The following is a 20995-nucleotide window of genomic DNA, read 5'->3' as shown; positions in this document are numbered from 1 at the left end:
AAGGCCCAAACCAATAATTTCCTAAGTATTCAGAGTGGTGTGTGGCCCACAATCATGCCACATTGAGGAGCTGCGGTGGAAGCCCTGAATTTCTGCCATGTCCCACCTGTCAGCCGTCTTAGGCCTTAACTGCTGAGAGTCCCATTTGCCCCAGTGCAGATGGGGTGCCAATCTGAACCCTGGACAGCTCTGTTCAGGGGCACCTTCCTGGCACTATTTATTTTGGGCTTGTAGAACCTAGAGTTTAAGCCACAAACTGACATTTCAGGGGGTGAACCCTCGGCTCCTTTAGAAACAGATGGTACCACAGTTGCCTGGGGCCTTGCGCCCTTTGCCAAATGGTGATGGCCTTGCCTCTGAAAAGAAACAGGCTTTTCCACCCAACACTTTGGGAATTCTTAACATTCGTTCTCCTAAACTAGCAGGACCTCATTCCCAAGCATGTGCAGAATCCAGCTGTTTGGCAGGAAGAGCACATCCTGGGGCTGAGCTTTTTATTCCTGCTGCTACCCTTCTTTCCTTCAACTGGAGAGAAGGTGAGTAATTTCACACCTCATCATTTTTCCCCCATCATTTCATACCCACTCTAGTTTCTTCCTTGAAGCAAATTATCTCTTCGCAATTTGTGAATATTCATTGCCTTCTGATAGTTCTGTTCTAGAGGCACACAGTTATTTGAAACTTTTTGCTATTTAACTCCTTACAAAAGGGTTTCAGTTGGCTTTGAAAGCATAACCACACATAAGACATCTTTGTACCTACCCAGCGTCTTGCTATGAGTTGTTTAGTGAATGTTTATCTTGTGTAAACAATGTTTACAATAAGGATTAATTTAAATGATCACAACCATGATACAAAAGGCTGATTTACTTTGCCAAGTAGAACACCTACCATAACATTACTCACGTAAAAATATATAAAACTGTGCTTTAAAGATTAGTTGCTGGCTGGGCATGGTGGCTCATGCCTGTAATCCCAGCACTTTGGGAGGCTAAGGCGGGCAGAACTCCTGAGGTCAGGAGTTCGAGACCAGCCTGGCCAACATGGTAAAACCTCGTCTCTACTAAAAATATAAAAAAATTAGCCGGCATTGTATGGGCGCCTGTAATCTCAGCTACTCGGGAGGCTGAGGCAGGAGAATCGCTTGACCCCAGGAGGTGAAGGTTGCAGTGAGCTGAGATCGTACCACTGCACTCCAGCCTGGGTGACAGAGCGAGACTCCGTCTCAAAACAAAACCACCACCAAAAAACAAACAAATGATTAGTCACCACAGTAGTACTTAAAGGATTAAAATTACAAACATAAGCTCAGCTTACAAAAAGCATGAAATTTGAGCAGGTGAAACTATTGCAGATTTGCCAAGGTGAAACCACTAACTACTAACTTTAAATGTGGGGAATTTAACTTTGATGGGTTCCTATATAAGCCAGCACTGTTTAAATCACGAAATGGGGGAAACACAGGTATATTCTTAGTAAATTAAAACTTTTAAGCTGAGTGTGATGGTGTATGCCTGTAGTCCCAGCTGCCCAGGAGGCTGAGGCAAGAGGTGGCTTAAGCCAGGAGTTTGGGGCTGTAGCCCGCTACCATCCCACTTGTGAGTAGCCAATGTACTCTGGGCCAAGGAACAAAGTGAGACCCCATCTCAAAAACAAACACCAACAAAAACTTTCATGGCCTTACCTGATCATTCTTACTGGCACAAACAGTCCTCTTTGGAAAAACAAGCATTCAGGTTAAACACTGGCAACTCAACTGTTGACTATCTAGATATAACAAACGCAGAGTAAACTGCTAGGATGATAGGAGTCTCTCCCAGGGTCATTCATAGTAAAACTTTATTGAACAGAAAACCCAGCAAAGGTTTTCACCTCCGCAAAGTTCCCCTTAGTTTAAAGTAAAGCACTGCATTTTAAAAAGCAATTATACATAAGTCTTTCCTAGAAAAGTCCTGCTAAAACATGTCTAGCAATTTCATTGATTATATAAAGTAGTACACTTAGTGTAATTTAAACATTCCAACAGGAATCAAATCGTACCAGCAGAACCACTTCTGCATCTATGACTTCTATGTACAAACACACATGCAGACACACACATTTGGAAAAGTTCCTCAAGCATAAACATGCGACACCTAAGGCCTTCTACTTACAGTGCCTATTAAACTACATACAGTATATATTAAAGCTCTTCAGAATAAAGACATGAGAAGCCTTGGGCGTTTTTTGTTCACCAATTTGTATCGCGGCTTCACGTTTCTGCTTTTGCTTGATCACAAAAGCATATCATCATCCACGCTGTTTTTAAAGAACTCATCATTGCCATGTCCAGGAGAGGCAATCTAGCTGGAGTCAGGTGATGCAGTCCATTCCTGTCAACGCCTCCAGCAGCTACAGCACAAACACCATCAGTTTGCGATGGCTGGGGGGCCTTCTGGAAGAAGAGAGGCAAAGAAAGTCTTGAAGACAAGCCATGCTGTGCTCATAAAGGAGGGGCTGGTCTGCTCGCCATCTAGGACGTTCCTGTCTGGAGGGAGGTGGTTGGGGTCTTCAGTTTCAGGATCGGTGCCTTCCTACAGGTAATGAAACACAACGAGAAAACGATTAGGGCTGTGATGAACACCAAATAATGTTAGGAAAGGGCAGGGTACATCCCTGCCCCCCGCCCCACAGGCACGGCAGCAGGCAGCCAGGACCCCAGGGCATGATGCCCTAGGCTGGATAGGGCTCTTTCTCAGGCTTCCACAGCACAACTGTGTTGATGTTGTCAGAGTTTTGAATACTCCTGGCAGCAAATATCAGAGCAAATGAAACAACTAGATCTGCAACTATTATTATTTTTGAGACAGAGTCTCACTGTCACCCAGGCTGGAGTGCAGTGGTGCAATCTTGGCTCACTGCAACCTCCTCCTCCCAAGTTCAAGCCATCCTTCCGCCTCAGCCTCCCTAGTAGCTGAGAATACGGGCACATCTGGCTAATTTTTATATTTTTAGTAGAGATGGGTTGTCACCATGTTAGCCAGGCTGGTCTTGAACTCCTGACCTCAGGTGATCCACCTGCCTCACTCTTCCAAAGTGCTGAGATTATAGGCGTGAGTCACCACACCCAGGCTTCAACTATTATTAAACTAGTAGTTAACCACTTCATACCAGTTCTTATGGTATAACACACTGTTACAGACCACTGAATGCTCAAAATAGTGGGTTTAAAAAAATGTTATTTACTTAAGCCAAAATGCAAATTGCCACATGTCAAAAATATGTGATAGAATGTGATGGCACATTCGATGTTTTAAAAATAGCTGCTGCTCTAAGAAGAAATGTGAACAAATCATGAAATATTTAGCCCAATAAAATGGTAAACCACAAGCTGGAAATCTAAAGGTTAAGGATTTGAGAGCCTGGCATATCATGTCAAGCTCGCCTGGGCTTCACAGGAGGCTCCATACCTGTAAGTTATTGTTGGGGTCCTGATTTACAACGTCAGGAGGAGGACCATCATTTGGGAAGTTCTGAACCAGCCTCGGTCTAAATGGAAACCACCCAACGTGATGCCTTCAAAGGAAGCACATAAAAATCCATCTTAGCTGATGTCACAGTGAGACTTACTCAAGAATCCAAGGCTCCCCACCTCTAATCCTAGCAGTACCCTGATGATAAGCTCACTGCAAGACCCATCTACAGAGGTGTTTGACCACTGAAGGCAGGGACTGTGTTTTATTCATCATTGCACACCCAGCAATATTAATCGCACCTGGCACATAGTATGCACTAAATAAATGCTTCTTTATATGAACTAAACCTTGCCCTTGAAAACCTGCACAAAGTGGGGAGAAAGCATATACCTACAAAACTGTCATTATATATAACATAATGACAACCTACATTTGCTCATTTAAATATATGACTCTAGAGACTACAGAAAATATTAACTAAATGTTTGATTTGAAGAAACCAATTAAATCCCAAGTCTTAAAACAAATATAACAAAATATTAGCAATGATTAATTGTGGATATTTGAGTGTTCATTATATTCTAATTATTTTTTATTTTTTATTTTTTTATTATTTTTTTTTTTTTTTGAGACGGAGTCTTGCTGTGTCTCCTGGGCTGGAGTGCAGTGGCCGGATCTCAGCTCACTGCAAGCTCCGCCTCTCGGGTTTTACGCCATTCTCCTGCCTCAGCCTCCGGAGTAGCTGGGACTACAGGCGCCCGCCACCTCGCCCGGCTAGTTTTTTGTATTTTTAGTAGAGACGGGGTTTCACCGTGTTAGCCAGGATGGTCTCGATCTCCTGACCTCATGATCCGCCCGTCTCGGCCTCCCAAAGTGCTGGGATTACAGGCTTGAGCCACCGCGCTCGGCCTTATTTTTTATTTTTAAAAGCTAAAATAAAAATCCATTTTTACTATAAAGGAAAATTTCTTCTTTTAGTTTCAACCATGAAGACTCATCACTCTAGGCCAGGCTTTCTCAGCTTTGGCACTAGTGACATATTCAGCCAAATATTTACTGTGGGAGTTGTCCTGTGCATTGTAGAAAATTCAGCAGCACTCTTGCTTCTACTAACCAGATGCCAGCAGGACCACTTCCCCTAGATGTGACAAACAAAAATACCTACACATTGCCAAATGTCCCCTGGGGAGAGAAGAATACAAAACTACCCCAGTTGAGTACTGCTCCAGGCCACAGCTAAAACCAAATGTCAGGTATGTGAAGATTCCCTTGCCTTTCAGGGCTATGCTAACAGTCAGTGCCTGACCTTTACCCTGGAAGGCAGCTATGGCCTGATAAAGGCAAATATGTTCTCATTCAAAACCAATACAATTTGCTGTTCCATGCCTCAGTATGGCTACATAATTCTGGTTTGTGAGCCTGGAAGGTAAGGTAGCTTATCTAGAGGACATGAGAATATTCTTATATTAATACAGGATTGGTATGTTCTTGGGACCATACAACCAACCAAGCCATGAATTCTTTGTACTGAAAGTGCCAGAATGATATACTATTTATTACGTATTTATTCTAAGACAGGGTCTTGCTGTCACCCAGGCTGGAGCACAGTGGTGCGATCTTGGCTCACTGCAACCTCTGCCTCCTCAGTTCAAGCAATTCTCCTGCCTCAGCTACCCAAGTAAATCACAGGCCTGCGCCACCACACCCGGCTAATTTTTTGTATTTTTAGTAGAGACGGGGTTTCACCATATTGGCCAGGATGGTCTTGAACTCTTGGCTTCATGTGATCCTCCTGCCTCGGCCTCCCAAAGTGCTGGGATTACAGGTGTGAGCCACTGTGCCCAGCCACAGAATGATATACTATTTAAACACACCTCCTTCTACAGTAACTGAGATTGCTCAAAAAAGAGCAAAATCTGGCCAGGCACAGTGGCTCACGCCTGTAAAACCAGCACTTTGGGAGGCCAAGGTGGGCGGATCACTTGAGGTCAGGAGTTCGAGACCAGCCTGGCCAACATGGCAAAACCCTGTCTCTACTAGAAATACAAAAATTAGCCAGGCGTGGTGGCAGGTGCCTGTAATACCAACTACCCAGGAGGCTGAGGCAAGAGAATCGCTTGAACCCGGCAAGCGGAGGTTGCAGTGATCGTGCCATTGTACTCCAGCCTGAGTGACAGAGCGAGACTCTGTCTCAAAAAAAAAAAAAAAACACAAAAAACAAAAAAGAGCAAAATCTGCTTAGTGTGAACACAACATAGTGTAATTTGTATTAGAGAAACCATCTGCTTACAGGTACATAACAACGGTGGCCCCCATGACCATGAGGAATCTGCTCAGGGAGGAGTAGAAGTAGAGGATACTGAGAAAAACAGAAAATGTAGCTGCTGAATAGGTCCAATCCAACCAATCTCGATTTATTTCATCATCTTCTTCCACAATAGGGCCACCTTGTGCATTCATCCGCAAATTTTGATTGGCTCCAGGATTAACAACCACTTGAGGAGCAGCATTCTGATTGGCTGGCTGGTTTTCAGCTGGAAACTGGTTGTGAATAGGGGCTGGAGCAGGTGCAGAGACCACAGGTATCTCTTGTGCACTTGGTGGTGGAACAAAAGCCCCCGATGCAGCAGTGGCTGCTAAACTAAAATAAAAACGACAGAGGCAGATACTGTTGAGACCAAAGCACCGTGAAGTCTGTGGCTTATTTATACAGCAGTCTTTTACTGTTAAGAATTTTAAGTAAGTAGATATGCATTTGATTTTTCTTCAATTTAGTGAGGAGCTTCCTTACTAATTGTATCTATAAATGCCTTTTCTAAGAGAAGCCACATGGTGAATTTCACCTGGAATTAAACATCAAGGCCACTGTAAGATTATGGCACAATAGCAAGTTAAAATCTTCACAAAACTTTGAAGGTACCACAAATTGAAAAGAAAGTAACATGTTCTAAATAAAGGCACTAAACTGTGTATCAGACAAAAACACCCTTGTGTCAATACACAAATCAGGTAACAGCTGTCATTTACACTCTACTCCACCCAGACCAAACAGAGCAGGGCTCTGCAGACTGATGAAAATACATTCATCCCTCCATTCTGAACTTTACACGTAACATGGATAAAATTCCTCTCAATTCCCGGGAGCCCTGGCCACACCCAGCACAGCGGGAAGGACTCACTATTGCATGTAGTACTGTCGTGCATATATCTGCTGGAACCAGGAAAGCTGAAGCCACCCATAGGGTGTGTAACCGGAGAAATCAGGACCCAGGCCTTGGAATGCCTGCTGGGCAGCTTCAGGCCTATACACAGATTTAAAAAAAACACTCATTTTGAGTGGGTTCAGTATGAGCAAATGAAAACTAAGTTTAAATTAAAATCTAGAGTTCAAATCGAAGAGACAGAAGAATGGGATTTGTGGCAGTTACATGGTAAATGACTGTATGATGCACCCAAGTACAATAAGCACAGAAGGTACTAAATGACACAGCACTTCTATCACAGGAAAACAACAGCCCTTGCCACCTACTTGCTGAGTCCACATATAAACAACCTTTTGGGGTTAAGTAGATCCCAGCTCAGTTTTGACTTGTTGAGTCTCACTGCAAGTCTCAACCCACTGTTTATCTTTTAGAAGGCAGCTCAAAAGTCACGTTTCTCCCAGTCTTTCCTGAAGGAAATCTCTCCCATCCTCCCGATACCCACTTCTTCCTCCACCCTCCATCTGTATCTATAGTGATGTGTGCATATGGCATCACCTGTGCATGCTTACTGACTACCTGGGGTCCTGTACAGGCTGCTGCATCCACAGCAATCTCACGAAGGAGATTTTAGAAGGGGAACCCAAGTACAGCTCAAGGAAGACAGGGGCTTTACACAAGGTCGCCGAGCTAGTTAAGTAGCAAGGCTGGATTTCAGAGCTGGTCTGATGTCAAATGCACGCTTCTTTAATCAGCCCACACAGCCCTCAACTTCGTAGGGCAGGTGTATGTGGGTTATCTTTGGCTTTGTGCTTCTTACACAGTGTATTTCTTCAGTAGCACATCACAAAATTGAAAGCATAATAGAATTGCCCAAAGATCAGAAATTGGTTATGTGGTCATTCCTGTAGGTCAACTCATATCCTTAAGCAAAGTTATATGTACTGGCTGTTCAATAAGTATTTGTTAAAGGAAATCAAGTGTAAATATGGTGAGATTCAGAAAGTCAAATATGAGCCTCAATTCTCAAGTTAGGAATAGTTGAATCAGAATAAGGGAAGTTGTTTTAAGTTTTTCTAACCAATAATTTTCTGTCCAATAGTTTTCCAATTTATATGCTGACAATCTTTCAACTAAATTCCATACACAGAGTACTTCTAAAACAGTATTCCAATACAAGTAAGCCTTGGTATGATACTGTTTTTGATCATTTAGGAAAATTACAGTGCATGGAAATGAAATGATAAGAGTGCTTTTAAGATTTTTGTTAGATCTGATAATGGCATTCTAGATATACAGGATAACTAAAAGGTTTTCACAGTTATATACTCAAGTATATAGGGATGAAATAACATGATGACTGGGGATTACTTTTAAATACTTTTAAAAAAAAGGGGAAAGGGTAATAGATGAGGTATGGTAAAACTCTGATTGTTATTTACTAGGCCTGGATGATGGTGTGGGGATTCATTATCTAGTCCCCACTGTTGTGTATATTTGAAAGTTCCATTAAAGGGGAAAAAAAGAAAAACTCATTCCTGAAACACCTGACTTTATAAAAATATTGCATATAAAAACTACTAGGAAAAGGGGGACGGGGAATTGGAGAGTTACAGAATTTCAACTTGTAGTTAATGAATTTTTCCCCAAAAACAAGGTATTCCAAGAGCTATAAAAATCCAAGTAACACAGCATTTAGTTTTGACTTTTGCTCTAAAGAAAAGCTTTAATAGTTATAAAAAATGGTCAATCTTCCTAGTACCCCCAAGTCTTTGGAAGAACACTTCTTAAACAGTCTTTCCCTTGTTGTCACCCATTATTACAATAAAGCACAAAGCCACTCAGCAAAGCAGCTGCACAATGCTTACAACAGCTTTTTCTCCTGCAGCAGCAATTTCCTATCATGATGGCAACCAAGTGGTCAGCACAATGGAAGGATAAAACGCCTACATTTTCTTTCTTTTTTTTTTCAATATATGCATTGCCTACTTTTTAAATTTATGTGTACTAAAAGGTTGTGTATTAAGAAAAGTTAAATATATTAGAGATCTTTAAAGCCAAGCTGTTTGTAAAGCAAAATTCTGTAGGTTTAAAAATTCTGATTATATACGTGTAAACACACCTTACTCTTAAATTGATGTAAATGAGGCACGTTCATGTTGCATAAGCTGAGATCTTTATTATAACACTCACCTTGAGATGTTTTCCCATTCAGGGGAAGAAAGGTTCCGAAGAACTTCCCTTTGCCTTAAACCATCACTTGAGGAATCCTCAGGATACTGTCCCCGATTAGAACCAGCGGGCTGCTCTGTGGATTCAGCCACCTAAATAAGCGTAACATGAACACAGAACAAGGGAGCTGATGCAACTGTCTGAAATCAAGCAAAAGGAATTATTTTCCTGTCAAGGGCTTATGTCTCCTACTCCCCACCTCTGAACGTGACAAAATTAAATAGAAGCAACGTTATGTAAAAAATAGTCTGATATTTATTAAACACAATTTTCAATATACAGATGCTAACATATTCATATTTTTTCCCTACAGTAACGATGCTACACTTTCATTAAAATTTCATTAAAATCTTCCAATGAAGTTGTCATTGGTGAGAAAGCTTCTTGATAATGGTGCTAAACTTACTCATCGCAGAAATCTGACCAACAAGATTTATAAATAGAACCCGGCCCAAACTTTCTAAAATAGTATTCTCATACAAGTAAGCCTTGGTTTTGATCATTTTTTAAAAATTACAGTGCAGGGAAATGAAATGGTAAAGTGCTTTTAAGATTTTTGTTAGAATTGATAATGGCAAAATAGGGAATTTCCTATGCTCTGTTCAGATGTTCTAGGAAATATAATGCAAATTTAGAGTGCATCACTACACTAGAATACTAACACCATATATGTGAATAAACATTGTGAAATGAAAAATACATGTTTTTTTCTGTCACATAGAAGTCTTTAGAGCCAGGTCCAGTCGCACATGCCTGTAGTCCCAGCTACTCAGGAGGCTGAGGTAGGAGGATCACTTGCCCTCAGGAGGTTGAGAAAAGCCTGGGCCACATAGCAAGACCATATTTAAAAAAAAAAAAAAAAAAAAATTCTTTAAAGATCACTTGATAAAGACTCTGATCTTTTCCTATCCAACTAATCATAATGAAAATTTCCAGAGGAAATATATTCACTTTTGTACTCTTTATAAAACTTAATGGCTCCTTTGAAAAAACTTGCTATGTGCTAAATTCAATAAAAATCCAATTAGTGTTAGTTCAGTAATCTCGATACACAGTAACCATAGATCAAATCATATCCCAGAAGATAGTGCAGTATGTAACTCCACTTTTCCACTACAGCAGTAATGGAACAATCTGCTACTATGAACCTATCACTTGTGTTGATAATACAGTTTCTAATTCCTAGCAAAGAAACAAAATAGTACTTGGTAATAACACCATACTGTCTCTCAATAAAAGTTTTATCCAACTTCTTTTATTACTCCCCTGAAAGTCTGAATGATACAAATTGTTATCATCATGTAGAAGTAGACACACCTTGGCGCTGATTTCTGGCATTTTTGAAGGACTCTTCACATTGCACACCAGATGCAAAACATGCCGTTTTTCCTGCTAAAAGTAATAAGAAGGCACTTAAGGACCTGAACCTAACCTGGTGAGTGCTTAAAAACATTCAGAGGTTAATGTGTAAGTGAGGTACCTTTGGAAGCAAGTCCCTGAGACATTGGTGATCCAACAACAGCTTCCCAGAATAAATTAACCTCTGGTCCTCCGGACGCTTATCATGGAAAGAAAAACACAGGTCAGCATTTCACCCCCAAAAGTTCCTAAACACAGAAGAAACTGTTTTATACAAGTAATTTGATTATGTGTGTTTCCCCCCAGCATCACGGGAAAATACCTTCTCAAAAACCCCATATACAAAACTTCTATTTAGAAAGTGTCTAACTTTAACTGGTCTCTAACACGCAAATAAATGCAGAATGGCAAATTATCGGCTGGGCACAGGGGCTCATGCCTATAATTCAAGCACTGTGGGAGGCCAAGGTGGGCAGATCGCCTGAGGTCAGGAGTTCGAGGCCAGCCTGGCCAACATGGTGAAACCCCATCTCTACTAAAAATGCAAAATTAGCTGGGCGTGGCGGCTTGTGACCGTAACCCAAGCTACTCGGGAGGCTGAGGCAGGGGAATCACTTGAACCCGGGAGGCAGAGGTTGCTGTGAGCCAAGATCACGCCACTGCACTCCAGCCTGGGCGACAGAGTGAGGCTCTATCTCAAAAAAAAAAAAAAAAAAGGGCAAATTATCTCCAGTCCAAACCTATGGCAATGTACTTCTTAATTCCCAGGTAAACTGATTCCTATTACTAAAAGCAACAAACAGCAAACAGGGCACCTACAACCAAATCAAGTTCGGTTTCAGAGAAAACTCAGAGTACTCCCAAGGCCAGCCTTAACCAAAACCACCTAGCAGTGCTCCAAAATAATGTGAAGCTATTCTAAACCGAAGTGTTCACAGACGATTTCTTGGCATACAAATGCAGTTATAGAGGAGATGGCGTGTGGGTGATATACACAACCACCCTGTGAGATTTAGTATCCCTATTTTTTTTTTTTTTTTTGAGACACAGTCTCGCTCTGTCCCCCAGGCTGGAGTGCAGTGGCGCGATCTCACCTCACTGCAAGCTCCGCCTCCCGGGTTCACACCATTCTCCTGCCTCAGCCTCCCCAGTAGCTGGGACTACAGGCGCCTGCCACCTCGCCCGGCTTTTTTGTATTTTTAGTAGAGATGGGGTTTCACCGTGGTCTCGATCTCCTGACCTCGTGATCCACCCACCTCGGCCTCCCAAAGTGCTGGGATTACAGGCGTGAGCCACCGCGCCCGGCCTAGTATCCCTATTTTAAGGGAGGAAAGTCTGAAAAACTGACTTGTCCAAGGTCATCTGCTGCCACAGTGTCACAATTCCCACCCCTCTACTCCATATCACCGATGTTAATGCCATAGGGACTGCACACTCTTTTACACAAATCTCATTTTAAAAATCTATTTGAAACTCCTTCTAAACTGTACTTAAAAATAATGACTTCAAATAATATTAACATATAAACTGTCTATTGGAGATCACTAACGTGTTAATCTACTCATGCCAGAATAACTGATTAAGCAAAACCTGGAATAAAGGTGTTCCTGCCAAGTAGCTTGAGATAATTAAAGCAAGCTGTTTAAAACAAACAAAACAGCAAAAAGTGCATCTACTTATCCATATACATCAGGACTTTTTGACACTGTAACTGAACCAAAATAAACATACTGAATGCTGTGTTCACCGGTTTTTTCACTGACAGGTGAGAACTTTAAAGGTAAATGCTAATATATACATGAATTTGTAAAACAGTACCTTTTGTATATGTAGGGTCCTGCATTTATTAGAGTTCAACCACTAGAAAAGGCTGGAAAACCACAGCTGCCAGTGGTTTTGATTTTCCCCCTTTTAAAGGCCTAACTTGATACTGAGTCTTCACACAGATGGCTGATTTGAAAAATATTAAATAGGCTGGGCGTGGTGGCTCACGCCTGTAATCTTAGCACTTTGGGAGGCCGAGGCACGTGGATCACGAGGTCAGGAGATTGAGACCATCCTGGCGAACACGGTGAAACCCTGTCTCTACTAAAAATACAAAAAATTAGCCGGGCGTGGTGGCGGGCGCCTGTAGTCCCAGCTACTCGGGAGGCTGAGGCAGGGGAATGGCGTGAACCCGGGAGGCGGAGCTTGCAGTGAGCCGAGATCGTGCCACTGCACTCCATTCTGGGAGACACGGGGAGACTTCGCCTCAAGAAAAAAAAGAAAAATATTAAGTAAAGTCAACGACTATTACAAAGTAGGCCTTCTCATAATATACCATTTTCTACCACTGAAAACAAATGATAAGTATGTTTCAGCCATAATAATTTTTAGACACAAATTTGTATACCTGAGAGGTATTTGTTTACAATCTTAGGTCTTCAGACTGAACAGATGGGAGCCGCGTTCCTCACCAAAGGAAGCCCTTAAGAAAAACCCTCCTCCAAAACCCTGCCTTTTGCCATATGATGCAACCATAGGCTACACCTGCTTCACCAATTTGTGTCCCCAATAGCCATTCTCATGGCAACACAGCCACCCAGTTTCTTGGAGGCAGTTATAGTGAAACTGAAAAATGTGCCAGGGTGAATTCTAGAGGACATGGAATGTAAGCTTACTAAATAAACATGCAAATTTCAAAATAACAACTCAGATGGAAAACTCACTTCTAAAGCATTCTTAACCATATGGAACAAAAACAGACACAGGCGCTACCACAAGTTGGAACTCACGACTTCACTATCTTTTCCTGCCCGGATGCCCTCTCCTGTGTGATGAAGAATTATGCTCGTGGGCAGTGAACAACACTGCTGACACTTACATAATATCAGAGCAGAAAGTAAATACAGGAAGGGCCGGCTTACAGCCTCATCACGTGGTGGCCAGGGCAGGCGGTGCTAAGGGTGATGTTGACAGATGTGTCAACCAAAACAAAGCAAGGAAGTCTTGCTAATAATGGAGAGGCTGCCGTCCTAAAACCAGACTGAAGGCGACTCCTGCCTGCTTCCCTTCTCAGTCGCTCTTGGTCAGAAAGTGCACGGGACTCCACCCCGGGACTCGGCAATGGCTGCGCGGTCCAGTGCGACAGGGAGGGGCACGGCGGAAGGTGGACAGGGAGGAGAAGAGCCACGTCCCGCTTCTGGGTGTGGGGCCTTCCGTCCACAGTGTCTGGGCGGTCCCCAGGTTTCTCAAGCCACGGCCCCGGGTGGCACCTGCCCGCTCCTCTCCCCGCAGAGAGGCTGCATTCAGAAACCTCATTTTGAAGCACGGATGTTTTCTTACTTCTAGCCATTGGATGCAAGCCCAGTTAGGAACACCGAGTTGCCTGGCCGCTGGGGGAAAACAGGCTTGGAGGGTGAAATGACTCGCCCAAGGTCAGGCTGCTGATTACTGACGGCCCCTGGGCAACAGAGGGGAGCCCGCGTCGGCGGGGCAGGGAAGGAGAGACCACAGCCCTGGGGGAGGTGACCGGCCGGGCGATCGCAGCCGTCAGGGGGAGGAGGCCACAGGACAGGGCAGGCGGACGTGGCATTCCTAGCAGAGGGCAGGGGACCACAGCCTAGGGGCGGGAATTCGGGGCCGCTCTCACCGGACGCTCGGGGTAGACGCGGCTCAGGTGGGCCTTGAGGTGGCCCACGCTCCAGCTGCGGTCTCCACTCAGCTCCAAGTCGCGGTGGCGCTGGTTGGGGCTCTTCACCAGCAGCGTGACGGGCTCGGGTTCGGTCTCGGACTCCATGGTGGCGTCGGGGCTCCGCTGCGCTCCCAGGTGCCAGACAGGCGGCGTAGCAGCCGCCCCCAACCTCCGCAACGACCGTTCGCGTCTCTGGGGCGCGCGCCCCCGCTTTGGGCGCCTTTTATAGGAGCCCCGCGCCCGGCTCTGCGGACAAAACGCTCTGTGGCTGCCGCCCATTGGCTGAGGCGGAGGCACTGTCCCAACGTGGCCCAATCGGCGTCCGGATCCGGGTGGCAGAGGGCGGACCGAGCACGTGGGCGCGGGCTGATGCAACCCGCCGCCTCTGCGTCACCCCGAGGCACGGCTGCGCCCCGGGAACCCGAGTTCGGCGGCCATGTTTGGGTGCGCTGCAGGCCGCGCGGGGAGCTTGGCCTGAGACCTGGGGGGCCCCCAGCTCGGGTGGCTGAGGGCATCCGACGCAGGGGGTGGGGAGTGGGGTATCCCAGCAGACCCCAGTTTAGCAGTCTCTGCAAATTGTTTCCTCACAAAGCCGCACCTCCACCCTTTTTCACCCCAGGTGCCAGTGCCCACTTCCCGTTTTTCTGCCTCCAGTGGCCCCACGTGGAAACCTACGGGGAATCGCGTCCTACAGGGGAAGACTACCCACTCGGCCCTCATAGAAAGGCTGGGCGACCCCGTGTGCAGAACCACCTAGGAGAACACCACGTGCTCCTAAGGACAAGGAAGGAGCGAGGCCAGATCTTCCTTGGGCTGGGAGGATGGAGGCATCCAGGCAGCTGTTGCCAATTTCCCTGGGCCTCAGACTTGAACGTTTGGGACATCACCCTTATGATGACTGACAAGTCAGCCACAGTCCTGCGCACACTGGAGCCCCCCGCCCAAAAGGGCATCACTTTATAAGATACACATGCACCTGTTAAATTGGGGCTGAGACGAGGAGGGCGGGCTTCTCCGATTCCTGAAGTGGGACCATAAAGACCTCTTCATTGTAGGCATTCCCTCCTCCTCCTCTGTAGAAAAAAAAAAAGTCTTGAAAAACAAAACTGACATTGCCCCGACCCTCTCCTTGTTCCAACCGCCTTGGGACATCTGTTTTTTCAGGTGTTGTCAGGAGCTTGCCAAGGACAGGAAGGTAACAGGAGGAGCCTGGTCTGGTTGGTGGGTATATTCATCTGCTGCAGCTGCCATAACAAAGTGCCATAAACTGGATGGCTTAAGACGGGGTCCCCAACCCCCCCCAACCCCCCCCCCGGGCCACGGACCGCTATAAGTCCCTGGCCTATTAGGAACCAGGCGGCACCACAGGAGGTGAGCCAGCAGCCAAGCTTCATCTGTATTTACAGCTGCTCCCTATGGCTGCATTAACACCTGAGCTCAGCCTCCTGTTAGATCGGGGGCATTAAATTCTCATAGGAGCCGAACCCTATTGTGAACTGTGCACGCAAGTGAACTAGGCTTTGCTCCTTATGAGAATCGAATGCCTGATGATGGGAGGTAGAGCTGAGTTGGTGATGTTAGTGCTGGGAGTGGCTGCAAATACGGATTAACATTAGCAGAGAAGTTTCACTGCACAGAGGCTATGATAAATCAATTGTTTGCAGACTCGTATCAGAACACTATCAGTGAGTGGCAAGTTGCATCTGGTGGCAGGCTTTACAGTGGCAAGTGTGTGTACTTCAGTTGTACAGCTGCATCTGGTGGCCTTAAAAGTATGTTTGAGGCCGGGCGAGGTGGCTCACGCCTGTAACCCCAACACTTTCGGAGGCCGAGGCGGGCAGATCATGAGGTCAGGAGCTCCAGACCAGCATGACCAACATGGTGAAATCCTGTCTCTCCTAAAAAATACAAAAAATAGCCAGTCATGGTGGCACGCACCTGTAATCCCAGCTACTCGGGAGGCTGAGGCAGGAGAATTGCTTGAACTCAGAAGGTGGAGGTTGCAGTGAGCCGAGATTGTGCCATCACACTCCAGCCAGACTCCGTCTCAAAAAACAAAACAAAACAAAACAAAAAAACTAAACAACAACAACAACAAAACAGAATGTTTGAGACAACTTCAAATCTCCACATGTTCTGGATTAAAGTCTAGGCTTTAAACCTGAGATGGCCACAAAAGCACTGAAAAGCCTGCTTTCATTTCCAACATCCTTTTTTTTTTTTTTTTTTTTGAGACAGAGTCTCACTCTGTCGTCTAGGCTGAAGTGCAGTGGCACAATCTCTGCCCACTGCAACCTCCGCCTCTCTGGTTTAAGCCATTCTCATGCCTCATGCCTCCACCTCCCGAGTAGCTAGGATTACAAGAGTGCGCCACCAGACTTGGCTATATATATATATTTTATTATTTTTAGTAGAGACAGATGGGGTTTTGCTGTGTTTTCCAGGCTGGTCTTGAACTCCTCACCTCAAGTGATCCATCTGCCTTGGCCTCCAAAAGTGCTGGGATTACAGGTGTGAGCCAACACGCCTGGCCTATTGCAGCATCCTATCTCTGTGAAGCAGGGTTTTCTGCAGTGACAGCAACCAAAATGAGGAGACTCGACATAAGTAACACACTTCGGGTGTCACTGTCTCCCATCTCCCACAGATGGGACCGTCTAGTTGCAGGAAAACAAGCTCAGGGTTCCCACTGATTCTACATTATGGTGAGTTGTATAATTATTTCATTATATATTACAATGTAATAACAATAGAAATAAAGTGCACAATAAATGTAATGTGCTCGAATCATCCTGAAATGTAATAACAATAGAAATAAAGTGCACAATAAATGTAATGTGCTCGAATCATCCTGAAACCATGCCCCCCACCCCACCCCTGGTCTGTGGAAAAACTGTCTTCCACAAAACTGGTCCCTGGTGCCAAAAAGGCTGGGGATGGCTGGCTTAAGAAACAGAAATCTGTTGTCTTGGTTCTGGAAACTGGAAGTCTGAGATCAAGGTGTCCGCAGGGTTAGTTCCTTCTGAGGTCTCAGGGGAGAATCTTCCAGGCCCGTCTCCTATCTGGGTGGTTTGCTGGCACTTTTTTTCTTTTCTTTCTTTCTTTTTTTTTTTTTTTTTTTTTTTGAGATAGTTTTGCTCTGTTGCACAGGCTGGAGTGCTGTGGCACGATCTTGGTTCGCTGCAACCTCCACTTCCCAGGTTCAAGCAATTCTCCTGCCTCAGCCTCCCGAGTAACTGGGACTACTGGTGCCTGCCACCACGCTTGACTAATTTTTGTATTTTTAGTAGAGATGGGGTTTCACCATGTTGACCAGGCTGGTCTCAAACTCCTGACCTCATGATCTGCCCACCTCGGCCTCCCAAAGTGCCGGGATTAAGGCGTGAGCCAGTGCCCCCGGCCTGCTGGCACTCTTTGACGTTCCTTGGCATATAAAAGCATCATCCCAACCTGCCTTCATCTTCTCATGGGTTCTCCTTGTGTAGGTCTCTTCACATCATCTTCCCTGTGTACATGTCTGGCTCTGTGTCCACATTTCCTCTTTCCATAAGAGTACCAGTCATCGTGGATCAGAACCCACACTAATAACCTCATCTTAACTCCATCATCTGCAAAGGCCCTATTTCCCAATGCTGCCACATTCACAGGTACTGTTTAGGGCCTCAGCATCTCTTTGGAGGACTCAGTTCAGCCCACAGTAGTCAACCTTAATATAACACAGAATACAGGGTGATTTCTTTCTCAGCTGTCTTTATATTAAGATGAGAGGTTGAGGGCTTTGGAAATAAATTGTCCCCACACTCAGCTTTCTGCATTTGGTTTTGGTCTGCTGAGAAGGCTCTGATCTTTTTTTGTTTTTTGAGACGGAGTCTTGCTCTGTTGCCCAGGCTGGAGTGCAGTGGCATGATCTCGGCTCACTGCAAACTCCACCTCCTGGGTTCAAGCAATTCTCCTGCCTCAGCCTCCCAAGTAGCTGGGATTACAGGTGCCCACCACCACGCCAGGCTAGTTTTTGTATTTTTAGTAGAGACAGGGTTTCACCATGTTGGCTAGGCTGGTCTCAAACTCCTGGCTTCAAGTGATCCACCTGCCCCAGCCTCCCAAAGTGCTGGGATTACAGGTGCGAGACACCGCCTGGCCTAACCCTTTTTTCATCAAAGCTGGCTTCATGGGCCGCATGTAGTAGATGGGGCCCCGTGCTTGGTTTAATGCTCTGCTGTTATCTTTAAATTCTTTATAAGTTTTAAACAGAAGCCCTACATTTTCATTTTGCACTGGGCCCCACAAATTCTGTAGCTTTTCACACACCAGGATGGGAGATAATAACTGGTTATGATCTGGTAGTCTTGCAACTAGGGAGAAGCTAACCAGTGGAGCAAGCCCAGGTAAAACCAACATAGGCCTTAAAGGAGGCGGCGAGGCAGGAGGCGACAGCTGCATTGAGAAATCAAATATGCCAGGAGTGCGGTTTCCCCTCACCTGCAGTGACAAGGCTCAGGGCCCCTTAAGACGTTAAGATATCTTATCCCTTCCCACTCAGAAGAAAGAAAGTTCAGGAGTGTGATTTTGCATTTTTTTCCCCTAGGGAAAAGACAATCCAATTTCTGTGATTCTCTCTTGAGTTATCTCCCAATGAGATAGCTCCTTTTAAAGAAATTTGGGGACAGGAGTGGTGGCTCATGCCTGTAATCCCAGCAGGCAAGCAGATAACTTCAGGACAGGAGTTCGAGACCAGCCTGGCCAACATAGTGAAATGTCATCTCTACTAAAAATAGAAAAAAAATAGTCAGGCATGGTGGCGGGCACCTGTAATCCCAGCTACTCGGGTGGCTGAGGCAGGAATCGCTTGAACCTGGGAGGCAGTGGTTGCAGTGAGCTGAGATCATGCCACTGCACTCCAGTCTGGGAGACAGAGCAAGACTCAGTCTCCAATTAAAAAAAAAAGAGAGAGAGAAATTCGGTGATTCTGCTTATAGCACATTTAGGAAAATGTTAAAATCAGGTCAACAAATGTGCCAGGAATAGAGAGATAAACACAGCATGACCCTACTCTCAATGACTTTACAAGTATAATGAGGATGCTAACAAAAACACAAATAAAAGGCTATCCCAAAGTCAAACACATTTCTGAAGGATTCATGATTACATTGAGAAAAGAAGAAAGGGAGTCAGAGAAAACTTGATGGAAGAGGTAGAATTTGAGCTGAATTCTGAAGGATGGGTGAGATTTGAATAAAACTAATAATGGCAGCAATTACTGACTAAACACCATGGAGTGCCAGTGACTTTATATGCAGAATTTGAATGGGCAGGTAGAGCTCACTGGTTAAACTCACGGGGCCAGACCCCAGCTGCTTGTTTTCAAACCCAGCTTTTACTATGTGACCTTAAGCAAGTTACTTAACCTCTCTACCTAATTTTCCTCATCTGTAAAATAGGAAATATAGGAATAATAATAATAGTATCTTCTGTTTCATAGGGTTTTTGTGAGGCTTAAGTAGTACAAAGTTGTTAAGTTCTTGGGACAAACCCAGACATTTACTACGTGCTCAGTAAATGTTAGCCATTAATATTTAAAGGACTGGACTGAGTCCAGTACAGTGGTTCCCAAATCTGGCTATGCAACAAAATCACTGCAAGAACTTTGTTTTTCTTTTTTGAGATGGAGTCTCGCTCTTGTCACTCAGGCTGGAGTGCAGTGGCGTGATCTCGGCTCACTGCAACCTCCGCCTCCTGGGTTCCAGTGATTCTCCTACCTCTGCCTCCCAAGTAGCTGGGATTATGCCTGCCACAGGGCCTGGCTAATTTTTTTGTATTTTTAGTAGAGACGAGGTTTCTCCGTGTTGGCCAGGCTGGTCTCGAACTCCTGACATCAAGTGATCTGCCTGCCTTGGCCTCCCAAAGTGCTGGGATTACAGGCGTGAGCCACCACGCCTGGCCAGGGTATACTTTTAAATAAGAATAATGACCACATCATTATCATTATAATAATGACAATATCAGATAATAATGAGTGGTAAGACTGGAAAAAAGTCTTGGGGCCAGCTCAGAAAAGACTTTGAATGGTCACCCTTGGGAGTTTGGGCCTTATTTTGTGGACATTGGAGGTTTTTGAGCAGTAGAAAGGACAGATCAGAATCAGTATGGATCCACGTCATTATGGAGGGGGAGAGACTCGAGGCCAGGAGACTGATCAGTTCATTCAAGAGGAAATGTGGGCCAGGCTCGGCGGCTCATGCCTGTAATCCCAGCTCTCTGGGAAGCCAAGGCAGGCAGATCACCTGAGGTCAGGAATTTGAGACCAGCCTGGCCAACATGTCGAAACTCTGTCTCTACTAAAAATACAAAAATTAGCCAGGCGTGGTGGTGGGTGCCTGTAATCCCAGCTACTTGGGAGGCTGAGACAGGAGAATTGCTTGAACCTCAGAAGGCAGAGGTTGCAGTAAGCCAAGATCATACCACTGCACTCCAGACTGGGCAACAGAGCAAGACTCCATCTCAAAAAAAAAAAAAAAAAAAAAAAAATAGGCCGGGTGCGGTGGTTCATGTCTATAATCCCAGCACTTTGGGAGGGTGAGGCGGGCGGATCACAAGGTCATGAGATCGAGACCAGCCTAGCTAACAGGGTGAAACCCTGTCTCTACTAAAAATACAAAAATTAGCTGGGCATGGTGGCACCCACCTGTAATCCTAGCTACTCGAGAGGCTGAGGCAGGAGAATTGCTTGAACCCGGGAAGCGGAGGTTGCAGTGAGCCGATATTACGCCACTGCACTCCAGCTTGGTGATGGGACAAGATTCCAACAAAAAAAAAAAAAAAAAAAAAAAATAGAAAAAAGAAATAAAGTGGGAGAGAAAGCATGTGAGGGAATGCAAGTTAGTAAGCTGAAGGGAAATCCACAGTGTTCAATGGGATCTCTGGAAATGTGGAAATGAAAGAAACATGGAAACTTTTTTTTTTTTTTTTTTTGGAGACAGAGTCTCGCTCGGTCTCCCAGGCTGGAGTGCAGTGACCAGATCTCAGCTCACTGCAAGCTCCGCCTCCCGGGTTCACGCCATTCTCCTGCCTCAGCCTCC

General features: G+C 45.1%; 1 protein-coding gene across 2 annotated transcripts; it reads right to left on the bottom strand.

Moving 5' to 3' along the window:
• Positions 1–1817: 1817 nt before the first annotated feature.
• Positions 1818–14207, bottom strand: HERPUD1 (homocysteine inducible ER protein with ubiquitin like domain 1). Of its 2 annotated transcripts, XM_023209984.2 has the most exons (8): positions 13878–14207; positions 10368–10445; positions 10205–10279; positions 8849–8979; positions 6635–6757; positions 5746–6096; positions 3450–3555; positions 1818–2573 (listed from the first exon to the last, which is right to left on the bottom strand). In XM_023209984.2, exons 1-8 carry the CDS (start codon positions 14196–14198, stop codon positions 2409–2411), a joined length of 1350 nt encoding a protein of 449 aa, XP_023065752.2. In that variant the 5' UTR covers positions 14199–14207; the 3' UTR covers positions 1818–2408. The 2 variants fall into 2 exon arrangements, with proteins under 2 accessions (XP_023065752.2, XP_023065753.2); XM_023209985.2 differs by lacking the exon at positions 1818–2573 and having other exon boundaries at positions 3476–3555; positions 5903–6096.
• Positions 14208–20995: the final 6788 nt, after the last annotated feature.

The sequence above is a fragment of the Piliocolobus tephrosceles genome, chromosome 17 (assembly GCF_002776525.5).
Source record: "Piliocolobus tephrosceles isolate RC106 chromosome 17, ASM277652v3, whole genome shotgun sequence".
Taxonomy (NCBI): domain Eukaryota; kingdom Metazoa; phylum Chordata; class Mammalia; order Primates; family Cercopithecidae; genus Piliocolobus; species Piliocolobus tephrosceles.
Note: the sequence above shows the minus strand (reverse complement) of the source record. Positions and strands in the feature narration are given on the sequence as shown.